Raw genomic sequence first — 19,478 nt, 5'->3', positions numbered from 1 at the left:
CCTTGTGCAAGAACCCTTGTACTTCTTTATATGTGGGCATAAATAAATATTTAAAATGTCCATACTTGCTAATGAACCATTTCTGTATTATCTCAGAAATGCTTAATGGCCTTTTTAAACTGTGGCTACTCAAAAGAGATGTACAATGAGTGCATTACAATCACCCATCAGACACACAGTTCTGCCCTCTTTCTGTGTCTGAAAATAGTCAAATATTGACACATCATATGGTAACAGCCTCAGAGATGGGGTTAGATAGAGTTAGGACTATGGCATGCACGCATCTAAAGGATTTCCTATTGTGATGCCAATGGTCAGCGAGGCAGCTAGGGTTTTTCTGCTGGATGTTCTTCTTGAGTGTGTGTGAAGGACAGCACGTTGTCAGTGAGGGCATTGAATGGGTGCTCAATAATATCCACTAATTCATCAGAAGTCCGTTTTTGAGTCTGCTTGTAGGCGAGGCACCTCAGTGGTTGCTACTCCGTAACTAACGGTAACTAACTACCGTGTAAAGGACATAAGTAAAACATACAATTTCTCTCTGTCAATAACAATATTTTTGAACCTATACGCATTCTTATCCCTTTATTTCCCTTCTGAGATTAATAAAGGATAAACTTTTATTACATACAAATAATACTTTGTTCTATAAAACTAAAAAACATGGCTTCTTACATGCTTCTACCAGGGTAATGGAAACCCGATGCAGGCTGAGACCAGAGGAAGACCAGCTGTGGCTCCACCCAGACGGGCTGAAAGAGTAGGAAACTCCAACACACTCAAACTCTCAATCACAATATGACACACGTGTCAAGGCTCATGTTGGGATTATTCAGTTTCAATACAGGTTGTGAAGGATGTTCTGTCTATACGGGTGAGATGAGGAATGCTTATGAAAATGGCCCACATTCACACATAAACACATACAGCAGACACACACACACACACACACGCACACACTGCACATGCACACACCGCACACAAACACACTTCAATTTGAAGTCTAGTCAATTTGAGTTGCATAGCCCTTTATTACAGTTACAATCTCAAAGGGCACACAAACATGCAAAAAAGGTTACGCTTCTCCTAACAGTGTGTGAACTCCTTACTTATCTGCCATCTCTCTGCATCTTCTCAGGAAGCTAAGATAACCGACCAATCAGACCAGGCCCCCACAGACGACTCAAAACAGGTATAAAAACGGGATTTATTTTGTGTTTGTCGTCCCGTGAAGTGAACCCTCCTCTCCCTCCATAGCTTCCCTTTAGTTTGATGTATTATTGTTTATTGTTGTTGATTTTGTTGTCTTGTTCATCATTTCCAGAAATCCCAACTTGGACCATTTCAAAAGAGCCAGAAGGAGAAGACGCCTGCCTTTATAGTAAGCCACTCCCTCCGTCCAACACAACATCTGCTTTTCATCTGTTACCATAACAATCATTACCAGATGGTCAGGGGGGGGAGTCATTGAGCCAAGTGTGGTGTGGTGGTCTGCTTTGCTCAGAGTAACGCGGGTAAGGAGGCTGAGACCCAGGATAAACCCCAAGATGGCCCCTCGATGAAGAGCCAAAGTGGAAAGCAGGTCCGTCTGTCTGTCTGTATTGGTCTTTTTAACCGTACTTTAGACTGTTGTATAACTGTTATTTGGGCTTAAACTTTACTTCCATAATAGTGTGACGTCAGACTGGGCGTCACGGTGCTGAAGTGCATAAGTCGCTCATCCTGGCTACCCGCAATGTTTACAATTTCTCGGGGGTGTGAATTTGCCGACACACGCGCAAAGCGTTTTGACCAATCACAGCAGACTGGGCTACTTGGGATGGGGGCCTCAAAGCTACATGATACAAAACAGAACGTTTTTGAAACATGCTGAAATTGGTTTTGCAGAAATTAAGTGTGAGAATAATAAGGGATCAGAAACAGTTTTTCACAGCACAAATACATACTTGTAAAATATACAGTACTTCTTCTCTCTTCTTCACACACACACACACAGACACGGATGTTGTCAAACCGGATGTTGTCATTACCTGCGGTGAGATGTAGCTGTTGGTAGAAAAAAAGACATGTTTGTGTGTGTGTTTGATCTGCTTTTATGATTCACAGAGTTCCTTTATGGAAACATTGAAGGGTTTTCACGTAGAGATATCTATGAAGGTACAGCACCATTTCTGATCATCTGAAAAGGGTTTGAAGCTACTGGTGGTGGACACTCTTTGGGCCAACCACTTGCTATTTGCATTGGTTTTCCACTTTGTTTCTAAGCCGTCAACCCTTTAGTTGATTAAAGAGGAACCATCATGCTCAGCTATATTCAAAAATATTATATGTCAATATAAGAGAGTGCTGCTCAGTGGTCGGGGGTTGGAGTTCTACTTTGGTCCGACTAGGAACAATGATGTAAATTGTCTAGAATATCGGCAATTATTTCCCTGTGGTACTCTTGTTTAGTCGGAAATAGCCGAGCGCGAAGGTTCCCCTTCAAGCCATTAACTGCTCTGAAAGGGGACAGAGATTGTTGTGGCCGAAAGGTCCATGGTTCGATCCCCTAGTCCACGGCTTACCTATGGGAATCCTTGAGCGAGGGACCTAACCCCCACCTGCTCACTCAGGACATATTGACCTATTTTCACTGGCGGTTGTGGGATGCAAAAATGACTACTACTCAATGGGGTGAAAAGTGTGGTGAGATAACACTGAATTCTTCTGGAACTTAGTATTCCAGCGACGAAGAAACCTTATCAGAAGAGGAGCAGTCTTCTGAGAGCCATAAGCCTGGGAAGCACACAGATCCCAAACCTGTAGGTATTTGGTTTGATTACATGTGATTCATTGTTGTTTTTTTTACCTGTCCAGGTCCATACAGATACAAAGTATGGCTTAAGTAGACAAGAGCCAAGACTTCAAAGAGCTAACCTAAATGAAGTCTCTTGATGTGTCAGCACGTACACACACACACACACACACACACACACACACACACACACACACACACACACACACACACACACACACACACACACACACACACACACACACACACACACACGTGTGCTACACAAACTAGTTTAACATCCAAGATCATGCTCAAAACGTAAGATATTCTAATAGATTTTGACCAAGTCAGTCAGTAAGAATTATGACTGTTATTATGTTTTCTGCACAACAAGGAAAAAGGAAATATCCTGTCTGGCATATTCCGGAAAAAAACTAAAGACAACACACCATCTCCCTCATTAACGGTAACCAAGCAACACTTTGTTCAATATGATTTCCTTCTCTTTATCGATAATGTCTCTTTCTCTTTCTTCCTTTCTTCCTTTCCTTTGTTCTTCAGTCTCCTCTACTTACTGCTGTGACACCCGAATTCCCTGTTGCATCTCATCTCATCTATTGTACTTTCAACCAATGCTTTTTCTTCTCTACTTTGCCAGGTCAGTGCACCAGATGCAGAGTCTGTTGACGAAGAGAACGTCTCCCATGTAGGTTCCACTGGTGTCAGGGGGTATGCACACAGGCATGCGTTGCAGTGCTGCGTGATTGCATGTAATTAGCTCAGGTGTCCTCTGATTGGTTAATAATTACTGATTTTACCGTTGCAGGAAAATCTTGGTGTTGCCAGGGAAGTTTCGGACAGCAATGACAGTCTGTCTGAAAGCAACCCAAAGGTGAACCTGAGATGCAATAGAAATGTTAAAGGTGACACATTATACCACCAGGTGTGAGTGTGTTACAAGCCGTTTTGAAAATCGGCCTCTTCTGACATCACAAGTGGGTGTGTCCACCTAGATGTGTGCTGGATAGACCAGTTGGTGGACACGCTCACTTGTGATGTCAGAAGAGGCAGATTTTCAAAACTGTAGTATAATATGTCACCTTCAAGTAGTCCAGTAGTCCTTTAAGTCCATTCTGAAGGCACTTGCCGTTGTGATACGGATCTGGTGAGAGTGATAAAAGTAGTTTGTTGTTGTTGTCAACAGGTAAAGGAGAAGAAGGGCATTTTCGGGGGAATCCTCCGGAAGTCCCCGAAGCCATCAGAGGCCCAGGTGTGTGTGTGTGTGTGTGTGTTGTAATGGGCTTTTTCTATCCAATTAACCTAATAAAAATTATACCTTCTATAGGGTCTAAGATATTGAAAGGCTTCTTTAATCTAGTCTTATCTTATAAAGATAAGATAAAATGGTACTTCATTCATTCCAGATTTTAGGACCTTAACTCTAGTGTTGGTGTGAAACATTGCAGGACACGCAGTCTCTAGCCAGCGAGCTTTCAGCCAGCAATGACAGTCTGTCTGAGACCGCCAAGACCAAGGTAAGACCGTCCACATTCTACAGTTGTTCTATCTAATGTATGTGTCGTTTCTACCAACAAACAGAGTGGCGGCAACTGTCGGCTGGTTTGGTCGATAGTTCCTCCTTTACAAACAAGAGCCAAGGGCTTAGATATAGGCCGCATCTCGTCAACATGGTCGGCCAAATGCTACTATATTTGTTCCCACAGGAAGTAGAAGGGTACAACAAGGCTACCGCTGTTTCCTCACTGAGCACTGCACTGACAGATCTGAATCCAGCTCCACCCTGCGAGTCCTTATGAATTGATAATGGCTTTCTGTGTTCCAGGACAAAGGGGGCATCTTCAGTGGGATGTTCAAAAAGGACCCCAAACTGTCGTCTGAGAGCGGCCAGCCACATGGGGTAATGTACCATGTGTCACCATGCACTGAAGTCAGATGGTCCTTTTTAGCATGCAAATCAAGTTAAGTTGGAGATGAGAGAGATATGCAAGCTGTGGAAGGACTTCACTTCATTTGTGGCTTTTTGTGGGAACAACCCATGGAGTTTTGTGTGTGTGTGTGCATATTTATTTTCCAGGAGGAACACTCACTCTCGGTCAGTAAACTCGGTAAACTCTCGGTCAGCAGTGACAGTCTGTCAGAAAACAAGGTAAGTGTACAAGTCTCCCCTGCACGTTGGCTAAGGAAACCCCTTAACACACCCTTTACAGTGACGCCTCCCCACTGGAAGTGGACATCATGAGGGTGATTTGCTGATGACTAGCATAAATCAATAGCTAATTAGAGAGTATGAGCATGCCTAGTGCGTTCTATGCTTTCTTTAAGGTTAGGGTTATGATTATTTGATTATTTTGAAAAAACAAATGTGCATTGGTCTGTGTAGCAAATTGCAACTATAAAAATCCATAAATGTTTTCCTTCAAGCTACATCCCTTTCTTGGTGACAATTCTGTATTATTGTGTTCCCAGGAGAAAGGCAATCTGTTCGGTGGACTCCTCAAAAAGATTCCTAAAGCACAGAGAGACAGCCAGGTAGGAAGTCACACCGCCATGAGACACACCTGCCACGTCTGTCTCATATACATTTACATTGAGGGCATTTAGCAGACGTTTTAATCCAAAGCGATTTACAATAAGTGCATTTGTCAGAAGAAAGAGAAACGACTATATATCGGTAGCACTTGAAGTTGCTAGGTTAACCCATTCCCCGTATATACAACAAAGATGGGCCAAGAGCTGAGCTGCTACCCTGGTGAGGAAGGGCCGGATCCTGCCGATGTTGTAGAGAGGAAATCTGTAGGATGGGATGTTGGTGGTGCAGCATAACTGATTGTCCAGTACCACACCGAGGATCCTCACAGTTGGTGATAGAGATGTCCTTGACGGTGACCAATATGTGAGGGCAGTCTTTCCGTGGCACAAGAAGGAGCCGAGTCTTGTCGAGGTTAAGCTTCAGGTGATGGGCACTCGTCCAAGTCCTGAGGTCTGCCAGACATTCTGAGATGCGTGTTGCAGTCAGGTTGCTGTCAGAGGAGGGGAAAGAGGGGAATAGTTGAGTGTCGTCAGCGTAGCAGTCTCCACACTCGCTCTCTTCGGATTAACAAATTAGATCTAGTTTTGAATCATACCTAGTTTTATGAAATCCTAATTTAGTGTATGGTGTGGGTTGAGAATGTACATCAATTGAGTAACACTTAATGATTAAAGCATTTATGGAAGCTGTCTCACAAATGTAATTCACAAAAAAAGGGGAATTAAAGTGAGTGGGTTCATCTTAGTTTCATTTTCTGTCTGAGTGGTGGTTTTTCTGTCTGAGTGTGGCTTCATTGGCATTGTTTACTTCCCATTTCAGGAAGATCTGTCCGGGCAGGGCGAGCTGTCCAGCAGTAATGACGGTCTCTCCGAACACAAAAAGCCCAAGGTGAGTTCATGTCTCTGTGCCAACGTTAACAAAGGCACAATTCATCCCTGCATTAGTTACTTATATCTTAAACTATAGTGACATTTTAAAATGAATGGTCACCACCTGCTTAATATTCTTCAGGAGAAAGGAGGTGCTTTCAGTGGAATGTTCAAAAAAACGTTTAAACATGTAAGTATTTATTTGCCTCTGTGTTCTAAAAAAGTCTTAGTGTTTTAGTCTTAAAGTTGTCATGCTACTCTAAGGTATGCTACTCATGCTACTCTAAGGTCAAAATTGTCATATAAACATTGGTATTCTTTCCCAAATCATTTGTTTCTTAGGACGAACCGTCCCTAAATGAGCTGGCAGCTAGCAATGAAAGTCTGTCTGAAAATACCATGGTAAAACGTTTCTTTCAAGGTGTTTGTCTGTCATGTTGTAAAACATGGAAATTGCATCATTTCCTGTTTTGTGGTGGTGGGTAACCCACCAGTGGTGCTCACTGCGATACTGTGTGTATATTTAACGTTTTAAAGGGCAACATCCACTACTTCATGTTTCAGGGGAATCTCGCTGGGCAAAAGGAGCTTTCAGATAGCAATGACAGCCTGTCTGAAACCAAAAAGACAAAGGTGGGTTATGTAATTTCATGAATACCCTTGGATGATGACTTACTCGTGACTGGTGTTGCGACATTAAACTGGTTTAAGTTTCTGTCAGCTTCTGTTTGAGCATCTGCTTTGAATCATGGAGGAATCTTGTTCAGAACAAGATTCCTCCATGATTTAAAACAGAGTGCCTGCCTTGAGCTAGTTTTGTTAGCAGTGTTAAATCAAGAGAGGGAGAAAATCAACAGAAACATCGACTTGAATATTTTATATATATATATATATATATATATATATATATATGTGTGTGTATATCCTTTATTTAGGACTATTTTACAATGAGACCCTGTGCTACAAAAACAGATCAGGAAAAGATATCATTACATATAACATATAAATAAGTTACAAATGAAAGAGAATCAATCTGATTAATTAAGAAAATGAATAACCAGAATAATTACAGTATTCAAAAAAATATGTTTTAAATAAAATACCTTAAACAGATTCACTTAAAAAATGATTACACATATTAGACATTACAGCCGTACATTTTTGTGATGCCAATACTTAAGGTGAACTACTGCTTGTTTTAAACTTAAATGTATATTGTATAGTCAGTTCATGTTTTAATTGTCAGTGCACGTGTGTTAACATTTGTGTTGTAGGAGAAAGGAAAACCGTTCAGTGGAATGTTCCGGAAACCTAACCAAAGCAAACCAATAGACACTACTCAACCGGAGGAAGTAAAGTTTTAAAGTTTTTTTTCTACTTTCACATGTCACATTATTGTCTATTGAAGGGATAGCAAAGCAACAATGAATTTGTTTGTACAATAGTCTGCTTATGGTCTAATGTTTTAACAGTTTGAGCCTCATTTATACTTACTCATGTGAGAAATCAGCCAAAAACCTTTGCTTGTGTCCACCTTATTGATTATGTGTTTATATGTAGGATAAGCTGTTGCTAAACAGTGATCTCCTGGCTAGCAACGAGAGCTTATCAGAGACCAAGGTCAGTCAAGAGAATGAACCAAATGCCTGACAATTGCATAACAATTTGCTATTCTACACAGTCTACTCAATTAGCATGTTGCCTGTATTTGTACATCAGGAAAAGGGAGTGTTGTTTGGTGTAATTCTCAAGAAGACTCCCAAAGCCACCGGAGATGCCATAGAGGTGAGTCTTTATGTTCCAATGCTGTGAAAAGTCTCAACTTTAAAGGGGGGATATCGTGCCACCAGGTAGGTGTGTGTGTGTGTGTGTGTGTGTGTGTGTGTGTGTGTGTGTGTGTGTGTGTGTGTGTGTGTGTGTGTGTGTGTGTGTGTGTGTGTGTGTGTGTGTGTGTGTGTGTGTGTGTGTGTGTGTGTGTGTGTGTGTGATTAGCCATTACAAGCTGTTTGAAAATCTGACTTTTCCTTTGTTTTATTGACATAACAAGTTGGAGTGTCCACCTAGATGTATGCTGGATAGATCAGTCTGCCAGCCTACCCAGTGGACTGTAGCAAATGTTGCTTATCTATCCATCAATCATAGGTGGACACTCCCACTTGTGAAGTCACTAAAACACAGGAAATGGGCAATTTTTAAACTGCTTGTGATGGCTAATCACACTCACACCTGGTGGCATGATATCAGCCCTTTAAACATTTCTTTCATTGTTTATCTATAATGGGGCTGTTTAGGACAAAGAGGGCGACAAGAAACTCCTGGCCAGCCATGAGAGTCTGTCTGAGGGTAACGCTGTAAAGGTGAGTAGTTAGTTAGTACAACTCTGACAAGGAACCACACTCACATCTGAAATATATATTGTTCATAAAATCACAAATCTTAAAGATTAGTTTACACCTTGTTGTTCACCAGGAGAAACACAACTTTTGGCTTCTGGGTAAGCCCCAGAAGCCAAAAATTTTTGATTTAAAAACAAACTTGGAACACTTATATATAATACTGTAAGTCAGAAGTCATTTATAAGCCTTTAGGCCTTTAGGTAACAAAACTACATTTGTGGATCAATAATAAGTGCTAGGTACCAGTCTATCCAGTGGACCGTACAAACTATGAATGATAGATCATCGGGCTGATCTATCATTCATACTTCTGGGTAGACACTCCCACATATGTCACTAGAGGGTAAATTTTGACATGGCTTGTAAAAGCTAATCAACACCTGGTAAAATAGGGTGCCTTTACCATTGCACTTATTAACCATCTGCAAATGTATCGTGGTTAATACTTGTTAATACTAAATTAATCATTAACTAAAGGCTTATAGATGACTTATGACTGAACATTATTAAATCACCGCCAGCAATGACGGTCTGTCTGAGGGAAACACTGCAAAGGTGAGTTGTAGAACTAAAGAGGTGTTCTAGATAAGTACAGCTTTAAAAAACAAATTTAAAAAACAAAGTACCAAACACCACTAAACAAACTGACTTCAATGGTTTTGAAAGGTCACTGTTCATGAAATCACAAATCTTAATGGTTTGTTTACACTTGGTGGTTTATCAGGAGAAAAGCATCTTTGGCGATATCTTTAAGAAGCCCCAGAAGCCAACGCAAGAGGACGGCTCAGATAGAGAGGTAACGATGCACACTGGTTGGAAAGACTGTATTAAGAATCGACTGTGATTGAGATGAAGATGACATGATTTTATGCTTCACATTCAGGGGTCGAACCAGCCTGATGAAGACATCTCGGCTAGCTGCGAGAATCTCTCAACTCAGAAGGTGCTCTGGGTTCCGATTTGTGTTTAAAAAAAAATATATATATATATTTGTTATCTCTGAATTATGCATGGTCATTGGTGGAGAGAAAAACTATTTACAGTTGGCAAATGTATGCAATTTGACATATTAAGAAGAACATTCTTTCAGATGAACATCATCAGAAATAACCATCAGAAATAGTCATACTTGGAAAAACTGTTGATAGTGAAGCATTCTTTGTAGTTAATTATGTTCACGTTGTTGAAGATAATGTTCATGTTGTCATGTAGTGTTGATGTTGTGATAATAGTAATCCATTAAGTCAAACTATTTCAGGAGAAGAAATCAGGCTTTTCCGGTTTATTCAAAAGGACGGCCAGCATCGACAACCTCGACCATGAGGTCAGTGTGGATCTGGTCCAAAGTTATTCCTCTACGTCCCTCTACATGCTGCTCTGTCTCCATGTTTTCCTTCTCTCCCCTCTACATGCTGCTCTGTCTCCATGTTTTCCTTCTCTCCCCTCTACGTCCCCCTACATTACTTATCTGTCTCTATGTTAGAGCATGACATACCATGAACCATATTTATACATTTACTTCAATATTGAACGCAATTGAACTAATTTAATCAGAGAAAAAACAGTCTGTTTCTCAAGGAGTACCTAGCAGAGATGGAAGTGGTTGTCATTTAAAAAGCATGATAAGATACAAGGCTAGCATGCAAGCTACTTCATTAGCATGTCCCCTGTCTTTCTCTTAACAGGAAAAGGGAGGGTTGTTTGGTGGGCTTCTCAAGAAGACCCCCAAAGCCACCGGGGACGCCTCAGAGGTGAGGCTGTGTGTCTAGATTCTAAACTTTAAACCCCACTCATTGCTTTCATTGATCCTTTGTGCACGTTTATGTTTTAGGAGAAAGATGGCGTAAAGGAAATCACAGCCAGCAATGACAGTCTGTCTGAGGGGAACGCTGCGAAGGTGAGATCTAAACAAATTCACTATAAATGTTTTAAAAGGTCACTGTTGATGAAATCACAAATCTGAACAGTGAGTTTACAATTTGTTGGTCACCAGGAGAAAAACATCTTTGGCGGTATCTTTAAGAAGCCCCAGAAGCCAACGCAAGAGGACAGCTCAGATAGAGAGGTAACGATGAGGACACAGTTTTAAATGAGAACACTAAACTACTTTTCAACCGTTGAAACTGTTCCATGAATAAAATGTGATGATCAGGTATTCACTTCTGGTTCTTATTCAGGGGTCCGACCAGCCTGAAGAAGAAAAATCGTCTAGCTGTGAAAATCTCTCTGAGACCACAACTCAAAAGGTACTATAGTTTCAAAAGAACAAAACATATTCTAATTATGCCTGGTATTTGTGTTGGCAGATTCATTTGGAAGGTCACCTACCCACCTTTGACTGGCTTAACTGGTTTCTTTCGTGTGAACTGTAGGCTTTGGAGTTTGAAGTTGATTGTGGGATGGAGCTCTCATAAGTAAAACATAAGGTTGTTGTTTTATTACGTAGTTACCTTAAACAATGAAACTGTCTCTCAGGAGAAGAAAGGAGGTCTTTCTGGTTTATTTAAAAGGACCGGCAGCATCGACAACCTGAATGACAATGAAGTGAGTATGAGACTCACTAGGAATTAGTATATTTAATACACTATTAACAAATGTTCATCGTTTCTTCTTTACTTTCATTTATTTTATTTACTTTGAAATACAAGTAGAGATTTTTCTTCTTCAAATTCTCACATCCTATTTCACAAGTACACAAACCCAGTCTGCAAGTACAAGACTCTTGCAACACAATATCTCTGTATAGGGTATAGTTGGCATAGTAACACTGTGTTTACATGTCTTCCAGGAGAAAAGTATTTTCAGTGGAATTTTTAAGAAGCCAGCAAAAGCCTTGGAAGGCTCTACAGCTGATGAGGTACGCAGTCTCATCCATAACTTAACATTTAGAGTCTCACCTCACATTTGAGTGTGAGGTGTGTAAGTGTGTTTAAAATCAATACCAGCTTTAATTCTCTGTTGTGTGCAGGATATTGAAGGAAAATTATCAGTCAGTGGTGATGAACTTTCAGAAACAGCAAAGGTACCTTTTCTATGATCACAATCTTTGGGTTTGCGTTTGACTTGATTGTTAATAATTTCTATATTATGCATTTAATTTTCACACAATACGTTGCAGGAGAAAACGGGAGGGATCTCTGGCATGTTTAAACGCTCTCCCAAACCAGCTCCCCGCTTGCTGGTCGCCACGGTAATAAATAACCATAACTTCACCTTATTCCACTTAATTTGGTCACCTGACATTTGAAACACAAAAGTCTGACTTTTGTCGGTTTGAACCCGATTCATCCTCCGACATGCCGTTTTAAAAAACCACTGCGGTGCTGATTATTCTGAAGTACTGCATGATGTGAACCTAATGACGCAGTTGTGCATTCTGTTTTACAGGACCCACTCCACGACACAAATGAACTTGGCGAGAGTGACAATGAAAATCCTTTAAAGGTGAGCCCTACCTCCAAATGGCCATTGCCCCTGCACCGGCCTCGGCCGTGTTGGGCACAAACAGGTGTATCCCAGACACAGTATTACAATCCATCACTGAGTGTCTCTCACTTCATTTCATAGGAAACGCGGACTGAACTTTCCGCCAGCAACGACAGTCTCAACGAGGTTTCCACCACAAAAGTAAGCCTTGAGTCACATAACATGGACCCTTTTTTATTTTTATGTATTATCTTTTGGCAAAATCTTTCTAACAAATGCATAGGTTTTAACATTTCCTTGTGTGTGTGTGTGTGTGTGTGTGTGTGTGTGTGTGTGTGTGTGTGTGTGTGTGTGTGTGTGTGTGTGTGTGTGTGTGTGTGTGTGTGTGTGTGTGTGTGTTACCTTTTACTCAGGAGAGGATGAGAGCTTTTGGTGGGATGTTCAAGAAGACCCCTAAAGCAGTGGAACAACAGGTGGGCCTGCACACACCCTTTGCATGTCCACGATAAAGAAACATTATAAAGTTCTATCATGTTATTATAATGATCATAATGATGGGATGTTGTGGTTGCTTCTCTCTTCCTAATAGGCCTATGCAAAACAATTACATTATGTATTAGAATAGAATAGAATAGAATAGATAGAATATAATATATTTTATTTGTCATGTCACCATGAAAATTGTCTTTGGTCTCACTGAATAAAAACACATAGGATACATAACAAGCACATTCACTCCATTGAGTAGGCATGTCCACCAGATTGACACATCACATGAATACCCCCTGACACATCACATACAGTATACCCCCTCCTCTAGCCCACACACACATTCAAATTAAGAAACATGTGAAATGCACTTGTGTAATATTTTATCTAATAAAACACATTTACTTTAAATATGCTTAACTACCATCTCCAAATGATCAATAGGGAACATGTAGCTTGAGAGCTAATTCAGAAAATGCAGCACACCATCTTTTTTTTTCAGGACGATGACGAGCTCAGACCACTGGGGGGCGGCAGAGGGCTCAAACGCAGAAAGACCATCACCAGGAAGAAACGGGTGCGCTTTCAATTATCGCCCTTCTTTCAATTAATTCTAGCTCAAATTGTTTGTAAAACGTACTGCTAAATGTGATGAGGGTTATCATATGCCAAAGCGCTTTGAAGACACTAATTAATACTGAAGTTGAAACTTTTGCCTCAGTGTAATGTCGGTCACATTTGTTATGTGGCATTGTATTGCAACTTTATTTTCGTCTTGTTTTTATCCGTCCACTTGCTTGCGTGATTTTAAAGTGATTTGACTACAGGGCAGAATAATTCTTAGATTCTCTGTTGGTCTCTTTTTTCCTCAGGTCGTGTCCTTCAGAGTCAAGCGGACTCTTCCAAGAACTGCAAAGGTAAATCTTTCTGTTTGGGTATTGATGCCACTACCTGATTAGTTTGAATCACTTACAGCTCAGAGTTGAAATTTTATATATATTTTTGAATTTCCTTACTTTCATTTAAACTCTCAACCCTGATATTCACACTAAACGGCACCTTATTTAATATAATTCATCGTAAGTTAATGGTGCATAGTTAGTGTAATTTTGTAGTTTTATCCAAAGAGAGTTGCACTAACAACCGATGTAGGTAACGGTCAGACCTCTCCCCAATGAGAGATGTGCCAGAAGAGAGACGTTTTACCTACCATCTCACCTCCAGCCAGTCAGTTCAAGGTCTGCTGGCCTTGATGTGACGTTCCTCTGTTCCTCCCTGTGTCCTCTAGAGCTCTGACCTGCTCCCTCTTGTGGAGGAGGAGAGCGTGGAGATGAAGGAGATGACCCCCATCCAGGTGAGCCATAAGACCCTCCCCACTCTCATCATAACACACTTTACTACGCAGCTTTGTTCAATACTTGATTCTGATTGGTAAACGATAAACGCTACTCTGAACGATAAACGCTACTTTGTGTAACAGACCACTGCTATGCACGCTATTTACAACCGTAGTAATCAGATTATTTTTGTTTAGCGGAAGCAATTTAATAATTTTTTGATCATTGAAATCATGTTTTATTATATATTATATTTTGTGGCAAATGGATGGATGTACAGCATGCTGGTCATTATCATGAATTAAACTTAAGTCCTGCCTCAACCTTTTTGGGGTTTATTTCACTATAATGTCCGGTACATTATCCCTAACGTGTGTGTGTGTGTGTGTGTGTGTGTGTGTGTGTGTGTGTGTGTGTGTGTGTGTGTGTGTGTGTGTGTGTGTGTGTTTAAAGGAGGGCTCAGTAGAGATCCAAAATGTGGAGATGGCAGCCTACCCTACTGAGGAAAACAACCGCGATGCTGAGGTGGGTGTGTGTGTGTGCGTTGTTCACAAAACTGTACTTGATTTTTGTCTGTCATCGGTTCTTAAACCAAGAAATGTGTTTTCTTTTCAGGAGAACGATGAACTGATGGAGTGGTGGAATGGGGTTGTAGGTGCGGCGGCGAAAGCTTTGTACAATATTCATTGTGTATTATGGAGTGTACTAGTGGGTTTTTATGTTGACCGTTCCTTTGATTTGTGGGTTGCCAGGTTGGGCAGAATGGAACGAGACATCAAACTTTCAGGAGGAAGATGAGGAACAGTGAGTAGATTATACTTTGAAGTGTCTGCCCAATTGGTCTAAACTCGAAATTGCCTCAATAACAGAGGAAGGTGCAGTCAACCAGCACAGATATTCTCTGAAAGCATTTCACTCCCTAATCACTGACAGGATTGCTACACAATGACACTCAAATGAGAGCTCTTCATATCTCACCTACAGCACTTTTTTTAACTTGAATGAACTCTCTCTCTGTCTCTCTCTTTCGATATGTGCCTCTCCCCTCCCTCTCTCCCTCTCCCCCTCTCCCTCTCCCCTCTCCAGGGCGGTGGAGCAGGCGGCCGACCGTCTGTTCATGGCCGCCCGGCTGTTTGTGCGCATCTTCAACCAGCGGGGGGCGTCGCTGCAGCAGCGCATCCTGGAGCTGCTGGCGCAGGCCGACGCCGCCGACCAGTTCCACAAGCGCACCGTGTCGGCGGCGGTGGGCGGGGGCGTGGCCAGCGTGGCGGGCAGCGTGGCCACCATCACGGGGCTCATCCTGGCGCCATTCACCTTCGGCGCGTCCATCATCGTGACGGCGGTGGGCATCAGCGTGGCCACGGCGGGCAGCATCGCCTCGGCGACGGCCAACATCACGGACGCCGTGCACTCCAACATGGACCGCAAGAAGGTGGAGAAGATGATCCAGGGCTACCAGGACGAGATGCAGGACATCAGCGAGTGCCTGGCGTTTGTGCAGGTGCAAGAGACGGGGGGGGGGGGGTTTTCTGAGAGTGCTTACTTTTCGATCGCATTTACAGAGAGAGAGAGAGAGAGAGAGAGAGAGAGAGAGAGAGAGAGAGAGAGAGAGAGAGAGAGAGAGAGAGAGAGAGAGAGAGAGAGAGAGAGAGAGAGAGAGAGAGAGAGAGAGAGAGAGAGAGAGAGAGAGAGAGAGAGAGAGAGAGAGAGAGAGAGAGAGAGACTCTAACTATGAATATTATCATTGGTACAAGACCGATCCAAACATTGAATGCCACTCCTACAGTATTAACCCTCTCCCCCCTCCCACCCCCCGCCACGCAGGAAGGCATGGTCACCCTGCAGGAGTGGGACTTTGAGAAGTACTCCCAGAGTGCCGCCAAGAAGGCATTGAACCACAACATCAAGCACGTCATCAAGGAGGGCGGGCGCGCCGGCAAGGCCCTGGTGATAAAGACCAACGAGCTGATCAGCACGGTGCAGGTGCTGGGCGCGGCCGGGGGCGCGGCCAAGGCGGCACAGGCCATCAGCGTCACCACGGGCGTCATGTCGGCCCTGTTCCTGGCGCTGGACGTCTTCTTCCTGGCCAAGGACTCGCATGAGCTGCGCAAGGGCGCCAAGACCAAGTTCGCCAAGAAGATCCGGGAGGTGTGTAAGGAGCTGCAGGCCGGCCTGCTGGAGCTGAACAAGGTGAAGTCACAGCTGCAGAAGACCATGGACGGCATCGAGCTGGAGGAGGTGGAGGAGATCCTGGAGGTGGAGGAGGAGGTGGACGAGGAGGAGAGCGGCGACGAGCTGGAGTCCGACCCCGCGAAGCTGGCCCAGATGTACGAGGAGCTGGACGTCATGGAGGAGAAGCTGGACAAGAGGGCCCAGGAGGAGAAGGAGCAGAAGGAGAGGGTGCAGAGGGAGAAGGAGGAGAAGGAGAAGGAGGAGAAGGAGACGGCGCGGAGGGAGAAGGAGCAGAAGGAGAAGGAGATGAGGGAGAAGGAGGTGAAGGAGAGGGTGCAGAGGGAGAAGAGGGAGAAGGAGGAGAAGGAGAGGGCGCAGAGGGAGAAGGAGCGGAAGGAGAAGGAGAAGGAGAAAAAGGAGAAGGCGGCGAAGGAAATCAAAGGAAAGGAGGCAGGGGAAGGCAAGGAGGAGAAGAGGGAGGAGGAAGAGGAGGAGAACGAGAAGGTCGAGGCAGGGAGCGGAGGGGAGCAGCAGGAGAAGAACAAGAAGAGTAGAGGCGGAGACGAGGAGGGCAAGAAGAAGAAGGAGAAGGAGGAGGTGAATGACAACAGTACGTCAGCGAAGGGGACCAAACCCCAGAGCGAGCGGGAACGGAAGAGGGAGAGCGCCAAAGCAGAGAATGCCACCAGGCCGCCGAGCCAGAAGGAGCCGCTGGTCCCGGGAGGAAAGAAGGCGAAGGAGGCGGAGAACCGGGCCACGACCCAGAGAGAACACGCCCTCGGAGAGCCGGCGGAGAGAGGGGAGCCGGCGGTGACCGAGGATCACGGGAAGGGCAAGAGTGAGAAAAAGGAAAAGGACGGCATCGGCAGATGGCTTGGCGGCCTCCTGCGCGGGGGCGGAGAGGAGGCAAAGAGCGGGCCGGAAGGGGAGCGACTGACGGAGAGGAGTGAGGAAAAGCTCAGCGCGGAGCCGAAGGACAGCGGGGCGGAGAGCGCACAGGGTAGCAGACACAACAGCAGCAACGACAGCAGCAGCAGCAGCAACTGCACACATAACAGACACAGCAGCAGCAGCACACACACCAGACACGGCAGCAGCAGCAGCAGCACACACACTGGCACGCATAGCAGCACACACAGCAGACACAGCAGCAGCAGCACACACAGCAGACACAGCAGCAGCAGCAGCAGCACACACGCCAGACCCAGCAGCAGCAGCTCTGGCAGAAGCGACAGGGACAGAGCTAGGGGCCCCGGCACGGAGGCGAGAGAGGGCCCCCCGCAGACCCGGGGCGACGGAAGCAAGCGACGAGACGATGGCCCCACGGCGGGCAGAGAGAAGACGGGGCGGGGGGGCGAGAGAGCGGAGGTGAGGAGGCGAGAGTCGGAGAGGAGCCGGGGTGAAGACGAGTCATCGTCGTCGAGGACGACGCAGTGGCACTGTGCACTGGATCTGGACGCGGGAGGGGGAGGGGGAGAGGGAGCGGGTAGCCAGAGGGTGAAGTGGGGGAGCCAGACCGAAAGCGAGAGAAGTGGGGAGGGTGGGGGAGGAGGGGTGAGGGGAGAGGATGGCGGCGGAGGGGGGGTCCCGAGAGCGGGTAGCACTAGGGAGCCATCGCGGCAGGGCTCTCGTTCCCGTGCCAACGCCGTCCTGTCGGATGGACTGAACATATGAACGTATGGGTTTTTGTCATGTATGTCTGCTGCTTCTGGGGTCTAAACTTTTTTATTTTCAATAGCTCAGGGTGGTCTCTTGTAAGACAGTATTTATTGTGTGTGGATAAAATGAAAGTTATCTCATGAGGGTTGTAGCACAAGTGCCTTAACTACAAAATGTGTTTCCAACAGTTTCTACTGAAGGAATTGTATCTACTCCTATTGTAATGCCTCAGCGATTATTCACTGTGTGTTTCATGGGATTTTCTTTGTATTTGTATAAATTCTTAATAATAAATATTTTATCTCAACCCTTGGATATGGTTCTCTGTGGAATTAACCCTATTAAAATATTGGACCTAGAACACAAGCTCTTGAGGTTCTCTCTCGTAGTTGGTGTTATACGACAGCCACATAACCAAAATTACTTCATTGAACCATGAGCCCCTATGTTGCCATAGTTAGTAGGGCTTAGTAGGGCTATTGTTCTTGTAAAAGTTTAAACTGGTTTAGCGGGCGGTCTGTAGGAGTGGCCGACAATACTGGGTCAACCAATTATTTTGTTCAAACCGAACTGCACTAATGAGACATTTCAAACACCTTGGGGTGATGAGGGAGAAGGAAAATACTATTTAACTTAAAGTCATAACTGCAGTAATCAGCAGGGTAATCTCGTAGGTGAGGAGCAGGAAGAGGAGAGAGTAGGGCACACGCGTTGGTGTGATTGTGGCAATTGTGTCCCAATGCTTACTGAAAGGGAGAGTGTTTGCTGCATGGTTCCCGAATGGTCTTCTACGACCAGTTCAGTAATGCATTACATTACTGGCGTGAGATTCTGTAGAATCTTGTAATGCATACCTTATAGCAGGGTCCGCGGGTGTACTGGGCTGGGCTTTAAGCCCAGTTCAGACCAAAGATTCGCGACGCAACGACTTCCAACGAGACGGTTTTAGAACGTCGCAGGGGAAAAGTTGCAGCAGTGTGAACTGGTCGTCGCAAGGCGTTGCAAGGAGTCGCCAAAGATTGAACATGTCAAATCGCCAGGTCCAGTTTTAGAACGCAACGATGTGGCTATTTCTCTTCAGCCAATCAGGACACAGCACAGAACAATTTAGGCTTATTAAATAGGCCTACAAGTTGTAGATCCTTATCTTTGGTTCCAGAACAACGATTGTAGATAACGTTAGGCTTGAGCTGATTCATTGACATTATTTTAACGGGACCACCGTTACCGTTACACGTTAGCCGTTGTTATGGTTACATGCTGCCAGTCCGACATGTTCCCATTCCGACAGTCCTGTGCGCGTATGCAAATTAGCCATGTGCGCCAAACAGAAGAAGGGCCCTATCTTGCCCTATCTTACACCGACGCATGTGTCGTTGCTAGTTTGCACCCGGCGCAAAGCTGATTTTCCCCCGTAGCAACCAGGCACCACTACACTTTCATGTTAAAATAATTAAAATAGCCTATTAAAAATAATTAAAATAATTATTATTTTTTTATTATTATTTAACTGTATTCTAAATTAAGGAAATGATACAGGGAAACGAATAAACCATTACACGCCACGAGTGAACTTAATAAGTGATCGAAATACTTTTTTCAACCACCGCCTTTCCCTTGACATTTAGTTTTCACCTGACAAATGCGACCGATGTAGGCCTAATTAAGGCAACCCGGTCTCACAGGAATCCGTGAAATGAGTCAGTCTACGTGACGTATAGTAGGCTAGCCTATATTTTAATCTAACATCTTTAATGGTAAGAGACTGCACGGGGATGGATGAGTGTTGTTTAAGATGAAATT

At 44.1% G+C, this 19,478-nt stretch overlaps 1 protein-coding gene across 1 annotated transcript in view; it reads left to right on the top strand.

The window, feature by feature from the left end:
- Positions 1–19,478, top strand: part of apold1a (apolipoprotein L domain containing 1a) — a gene marked incomplete at both ends in the record, with an annotated part of 40,458 nt that overhangs the window by 1,362 nt on the left and 19,618 nt on the right. The window contains 36 exons of the mRNA XM_084481466.1: positions 1,139–1,192; positions 1,505–1,582; positions 2,718–2,801; positions 3,435–3,482; positions 3,981–4,046; positions 4,243–4,311; positions 4,620–4,694; positions 4,872–4,943; positions 5,264–5,326; positions 6,147–6,215; positions 6,539–6,598; positions 6,761–6,829; positions 7,471–7,548; positions 7,757–7,816; positions 7,916–7,981; positions 8,488–8,553; positions 10,278–10,343; positions 10,424–10,489; positions 10,586–10,657; positions 10,770–10,838; positions 11,068–11,136; positions 11,381–11,449; positions 11,561–11,614; positions 11,711–11,782; positions 11,980–12,036; positions 12,160–12,219; positions 12,432–12,491; positions 13,010–13,084; positions 13,380–13,424; positions 13,796–13,861; positions 14,298–14,369; positions 14,460–14,499; positions 14,597–14,648; positions 14,931–15,345; positions 15,669–16,244; positions 16,419–17,016. Coding sequence (XP_084337592.1) covers positions 1,139–1,192; positions 1,505–1,582; positions 2,718–2,801; positions 3,435–3,482; positions 3,981–4,046; positions 4,243–4,311; positions 4,620–4,694; positions 4,872–4,943; positions 5,264–5,326; positions 6,147–6,215; positions 6,539–6,598; positions 6,761–6,829; positions 7,471–7,548; positions 7,757–7,816; positions 7,916–7,981; positions 8,488–8,553; positions 10,278–10,343; positions 10,424–10,489; positions 10,586–10,657; positions 10,770–10,838; positions 11,068–11,136; positions 11,381–11,449; positions 11,561–11,614; positions 11,711–11,782; positions 11,980–12,036; positions 12,160–12,219; positions 12,432–12,491; positions 13,010–13,084; positions 13,380–13,424; positions 13,796–13,861; positions 14,298–14,369; positions 14,460–14,499; positions 14,597–14,648; positions 14,931–15,345; positions 15,669–16,244; positions 16,419–17,016 — 3,730 coding nt within the window. The remainder of the gene's footprint in view (positions 1–1,138; positions 1,193–1,504; positions 1,583–2,717; positions 2,802–3,434; positions 3,483–3,980; positions 4,047–4,242; positions 4,312–4,619; positions 4,695–4,871; positions 4,944–5,263; positions 5,327–6,146; positions 6,216–6,538; positions 6,599–6,760; positions 6,830–7,470; positions 7,549–7,756; positions 7,817–7,915; positions 7,982–8,487; positions 8,554–10,277; positions 10,344–10,423; positions 10,490–10,585; positions 10,658–10,769; positions 10,839–11,067; positions 11,137–11,380; positions 11,450–11,560; positions 11,615–11,710; positions 11,783–11,979; positions 12,037–12,159; positions 12,220–12,431; positions 12,492–13,009; positions 13,085–13,379; positions 13,425–13,795; positions 13,862–14,297; positions 14,370–14,459; positions 14,500–14,596; positions 14,649–14,930; positions 15,346–15,668; positions 16,245–16,418; positions 17,017–19,478) is intronic.

This window comes from Micromesistius poutassou (genome assembly GCF_964030765.1).
Source record: "Micromesistius poutassou genome assembly, chromosome: 16".
Classification (NCBI taxonomy): Eukaryota; Metazoa; Chordata; class Actinopteri; order Gadiformes; family Gadidae; genus Micromesistius; species Micromesistius poutassou.
This window is presented reverse-complemented; position numbering and strand designations above follow the sequence as displayed.